Genomic DNA, 6,063 nt, shown 5'->3' on the forward strand with positions numbered 1-6,063 from the left:
TTCATCGAATTATCTAAAAATAACATAAAAACATTAGAAATACGATAATTCTAACAAATGACATAAGCTGAACAGTATTTAACTTAATTACTTGCAAATGTGTAAAATATGATGTTAAATGATAATAAAGATCACCTAAAAAATGCATAAAATGACATCATATCATATTCGTAAAAAGCATACGATCTAATAAATATTTAAATAATATATTACTAATTTTATATTTGTAAAATGTATTATATTTTTATGTTTGTTTCAATTACCTTTGAAGATTTAGTATCAATAGTCACGAATTTGGTTACGAAAATATTTAAGTCGTGTCTAATATGTATTGGCCATATTTACGAAAACACTATTGTACTTTACAAAGTGAATCGAAACACATAAAAACCGAACCATACAAACCATACCAAACACATAAATTGAACCTACTAAAAGCAAATCTATTCTACTTTAACCAAAAACCATTCCAGAAAGCGCCACAGTCCACACTCACCACTAATGTCCGCAAGTCATTTTCAAGAACTTGCGAAGACAATAAACTCTTAACTACAACTAGCAAATGCAAGAAAAATATTTTACGTGAAATGAAAAGGATGCTATTTATATCTTTCAAAACAAATATAAAATTCTTTAAAAACAAAATCAAATAGAAAGTTACATCATCACCAAAGATTTTTTTTGAATAAATATTTGAAGCTTAAATTTAAATATTCACTAGAGACAAAGATGTCAACACCATTAATAGGCCACATTAGGCAAAATGTCATTTTCTAGTTAGAATATATATATATATATATATATATATATATATATATATATATATATATATATATATATATATATATATATATATATATATATATATATATATATATTGAAGTGAAGCATTCGGAGAACTTGACCTTTTCATACGGAAGGAGCCCTCAAATTCTTCACAACTTTTGTGCTACATTTCAAAACTATGCTGTCATGTGCCATTAAATTAATACATTTTTATTTCCTATAATAAACTTTTATATTTATGTTTAATCCGAGTTGTAGTAACCATTTTTACTATCTCTAAATTTTAGTCATTTTAGTAAATAATATGATTATAATGCAAGATCAACTACTTTTAACTCGTTATCAGATATGAAACATTCGATTCTATTTAGTTTAATATCCAAGGCCACCACAATCGATAAGCCATTAATTTAAGATTCATGTAACTAGGACCAGTCAGTGTTACCTAACTGAATTGTTTGTTTTTATGACACAATTCATTTGTTCTCGGGATGTCATGTTTAGGGTTTGAGATAAACACATGTCCGGTTTAAAGTCTTGCATTAATAATACAAATGTTTTTACTAGGGATGTCAATAAGACCAAACATGACATAAAAGCCTCTCTAGACCTCGCCTCAAAAATACATTGCCTCATCCCCAAAATCCCCAATCTCCCCACCATGGCGCCCCCACTCCCCTATCGTTCGAGGTTACTCTCCCTTTTACCTTATGTACCTAATTTTCCTATAAATCCCCCTCTAACCCTATGTTTAACATTAAACACTACATTTCTACATTAAATACAAGATAAATATGAAATAAGTACGGAAAATCATTTTATAAATAAAAAATACTATTTAGAATTATTATTTTGGGGGCCTATAGGCGATATTGGGACGGAGCACCCTAGCCCCAAAAACTAAACGGGGTTAAGCCATTATGATCTCGCCCCCATACATGTTGCTGAAAATTTTGTTACCCCAATTGGGAATGGGGACCCATGAGTTCAACCCCATGTTTTTTTTTTTTTTTTTTTTTGAAAAGTTTATAGTTTTCTTATAGGTGGGTGCTCCTTGCTAACTAGCCAGTTCTCCAATCTCATTAACCATTGAATACCTGATTTACCTCTCACAGAGTGAGCTTGAGCTATTCGGTATAGGATAGTTACAGTTGCCAGAATTCAACATTGTTTTGGTTGAGATGAAACTGACCAGTTTTCGTCCTTTTGCTTTCATACGCTAGATACGAAACCTAGCTAAAACGATACAAACCAAAACGAGGGCAAGTCAAACAAAAAACATCACACGGAAATAGTATATGTTCAACCATTTAAACCAACTATCCCTATAAATGATTCAAGAATTAATCCGACAAGAAAAATAAGAAATAAAGAAATGGTATTGTGTTTAGACATGTTACTTTGTTCAACGTCTCTTTTAAGTAATGGTATGATGAGCACGATTACAATTTTATGATATATATACAAATTGTGATGCATGTGAAAATGAAACACATTTTAAAATAAAGTATAGTGGAAAAAAGAGGGACATGTTTTTTTTATTGACATCTATCTTTAAATACAAGCAAACTATCCTACACGAAGATTGATTAAAGCCTAGAAATTTCATGGAATCTTGATCCCAAGTAGAGATAACTTTAAAGGCCGTAACCAAAAGGTTGCTTTTGAATTGGGTACCCCAAAGAACCCTCAAATTGGGAATCTTGATCATAAACCCTTTCACCAAAAGACACTTTTTACCAAAAACCAAAAGGGCTAATCTACAACAGGGTACCCTAAAATGGGAATCTTGATCAAAAACCCTTCACCAATAGACAAGTTCAAGATCAAGGCCAAAGCCAAAAGGGTTGATCTTCAATAGGGTATCCTAAAGAACCCTCGTTTGGGTCAATATACGACTCATATTCGATCTTTGGACACCGAAGAATAGTCAAATTATCTTCTTCATCTTGGGAAAAATCGGATTGATTTTCAAAGACATTTGAAGAATCACAAGGCTCTAGAAATGAAGAATGGTTCCCATCACTATAAGAGTCGATAATATCGCTTTTTGTTGAAACCGAATTCGCATATTCTTGTTTGCATATCACCAATTTTGGTTCTTGACTCCAAGATTTAACCGAAAAAGGACTTGGATTAGGTTCTTGAGCATTTGAATCCGATTCTTTTGTGGAAATTTCATTTGGGATTGAATCTTTTTCTCCTTTCTCCGTTTGTTGTAACTTCTCCTTGAGCATTTCAACCTATTTTTGGCATAAAAAGTTAGTTTCTGAATTTACCCACATTACAATATGTTTCATTTAGTTCTTTTCTTTCAAAAGTTACACCTAAAAAACAAAGGAAAATAGGGGAAGTACTCAAGTACCTCATGTTTCAATGTGTCATTGTGTTTTTGAAGACAATCAAACTCTGATTTGAGTTTATCATAGCTTGAATTCAAGATCTCGTAGTCTTTTTCAAGTTGCTTTGTTTTGCATCTTGCTCGACGATTTTGAAACCAGATTGCGACCTGTCGTGGCTGCAAATTAAGCTCTTTTGCAAGCTGAATTTTTCTTTCTGGTTCGAGCTTATTCTCTTCCTCAAAACTTCTTTCAAGAAACTGAACTTGATCCACCGTTAGCCTTCTTTTCTTCTCCGGTTGCCGGAAACATTTTTCGTAGTCATCGTCGGAGTTTTCCTCGTTTTCCGGTTGCTTCTTTTTATTTGATTTTTCTTCTGTAAATGGTTGAAAAATATAAGGTTAAATACTCTTACACAAACTAGAAAGCATTAATTCGTTTTTATAAAAACAATAACTTTTTTTCCTTTCGTATATTGGATTTAATAACGACTAGAAAAGAATTATGATGATTAAGATTAAATTCAAATATGATTTCGACATTAACGTTATTTGAAACTTAAAATTTTCGTCTTTTAATACATGTAAATTACGAACCTACTATTACATTATTCCGACATTAACTCAAAGAACTTATCTTTTCTAAAAGAAAATGCAGAGAAATAACTTGTAAAATGAAGAAAACAATTCAACAATGAAGATTTGTTGATGGGTATTGAAAAAGATTTTAAGAAATTACCATGAAAGGAATTGGGAACCCAAGGGGAGTGAAAAGAAAGGCTTTGATTTTTGAGCAAAGCTTCAAACATCATTCCACCTTCCATTTCCATTGCTTTATGAGAGTGATTTTTGAAGTTCCTGTGTTTGACTTTTTTTTTAAAAGGGTTAAAATTAGACGATGATTGGGAGATGGGGCTTATGCCTAAAAAAGCAAGTGATTAGAATTACAGTCATGTGGTAGCAGAGAGAGATGACACCCATGAATCACAATTTGATTTGGGTTTTGAAAACCATGCAAATTTGTGTGTGTTTTAGAGAGAGAGAAAGAGAGAGAATCTTGTGTGGGGAGTAGAGCTTGATGGGGTGTTTATAAGAACATCAAGGATAGGGGAGAAAAAATGGGGAGGCCAGAGGGGCTTTTTCTACTTGGCCATTGTCATGTCAAAGTACTAATCTACCCCTTGATTGTCGATAAATATATATATTTTTTCCTTTATCCAATAAAATTTGGGAGCTTTTGCAAACACAATATCTCAATATCAAAAACTGTCCAAAATTGTTGGAGCATTTTATATATAAGAAAATTTATATATAAGAAAAATGTATATACATATGGTTTTATTAAAATATAGGGATATAAATATTAAAGAAAATAATAAAAAATATATATATATTTTTGAAAATGATCTATTTTTTATAGAGTGGATGACATTTTTTCTAACAAAAAAAAAAATATATTTTAGACAAGTATTAGGATTCCAAACATTAAAAAAAAAAAAAAAAAAAAAAGTTACTCCAAAATTTCAATAACAAATCTAAAATTCAATTAATAATTCCGGAATTTTGAGAAAATACTTATTTTTATTAGAATTTAACAAAAAATAAAAGAAAATACCAACGAGAAGTATATATTTTTTATTAAAGAAAAGTATATAGGATACAAAATGAACACTTTGAACATGATTAAAAAGAGTTTTCTAGGTATCCAAATGAGAAAAAAAATGCATATCACTATGTATGAGTTCCAACACTTTGCTTTCCCTCTTAACATCCTTAAAATGTTGTCTTGTGATCTTAATTAACATACAAGTTTTACGCTTTTCATATTCATTTAAAAACTAAGTAGTAAACTCATTTTAGACATCTCTTTTAATCTTTTAAAATGAACATGTCCTAGTCTAGCATATCATAAATTTGCTTTATCTAAGTTATTGTCGGTACTAGTTGAAGTCATGTGAATCAAATTATCATAAGAAGGATAATTAAGATTAAGCCTAATCATAGAATTACATACAAACCAAATCCAACAAAGGCATCATGTCTTGACAAGATATACTCACTTTCCAACACTTGTTTGTAGCCACTCTTATTTAACACAATTGCATATAAGAGATTCTTTCGAATCCCTAGTACATACAACACATTGTCTAAACACAAAATTTTCCAAAAGTAAAATTAAGTAGAACACATCCTAATCCTTTGATTGGTTCAGTTGCAACGTTACCCATCTTCACAACATATACATCTTCAATTGGTTAACACTCTTTAAACCAACGAAGATAATTGTAAACATGAATTGTTGCACCATAATCAAACCACCAACCAACATCATCATCGTGCACATAAAATGGCTTAGAAATTATAGATTCATAATTCTAAATATGATTAAAATTCTTCACTAAATCAGAATTCCGACCTTGTTGCCTTTCTTGATCCTTAGACTCACTTGGACCATCATGTGACAACTCAGAGAATCCGTCACCAACCGCCGTTAATATTAAACGATAGGACGTAAAAATGTAATAAGGACAACCTTGTAAGCACAAGATATATTTTAATATATTCGGATTTTCTATCCATAATTACGTCAACCATTAGGCTCAAAACTAAGTATGCAAAAAGTCGCTTCACTTTGAGAGCAGGTTACCATATTTATACTCCTTACATCAGCGCGATTCTAGAAATATAAGTTTCGTAAGAATCTGACATAGTAGCATAACATCCATTAAAATCATGGTAAATTTAAACTTAAAAAAAAAACCCAAATTCACAAATTGTTTACAAACATAGTTTTCAAAACATTTTTAACATCAGTCTCCCAAAATCATAAGACAAAACATGAGGAGGTGTACGATTATGCCTTCGCCTTCCCGCGATCATCTGAAGTACCTGCAACATAACTCAAAACTATAAGCCAACGCTTAGTGAGATCCCCCAAA

The 6,063-nt window shown here is 31.0% G+C and overlaps 1 protein-coding gene across 1 annotated transcript; it reads right to left on the minus strand.

Annotated features, from left to right (window-relative positions):
• Positions 1-2,296: 2,296 nt before the first annotated feature.
• On the minus strand, positions 2,297-4,242 carry LOC111891353 (homeobox-leucine zipper protein ATHB-54). The gene is made up of 3 exons (XM_023887404.3): positions 3,864-4,242; positions 3,152-3,501; positions 2,297-3,029 (listed from the first exon to the last, which is right to left on the minus strand). The coding sequence occupies exons 1-3, from the start codon at positions 3,952-3,954 to the stop codon at positions 2,613-2,615; spliced, it is 858 nt and encodes a 285-aa protein (XP_023743172.1). The 5' UTR covers positions 3,955-4,242; the 3' UTR covers positions 2,297-2,612.
• Positions 4,243-6,063: the final 1,821 nt, after the last annotated feature.

Source organism: Lactuca sativa, chromosome 3 (assembly GCF_002870075.4).
Source record: "Lactuca sativa cultivar Salinas chromosome 3, Lsat_Salinas_v11, whole genome shotgun sequence".
Lineage (NCBI taxonomy): Eukaryota > Viridiplantae > Streptophyta > Magnoliopsida > Asterales > Asteraceae > Lactuca > Lactuca sativa.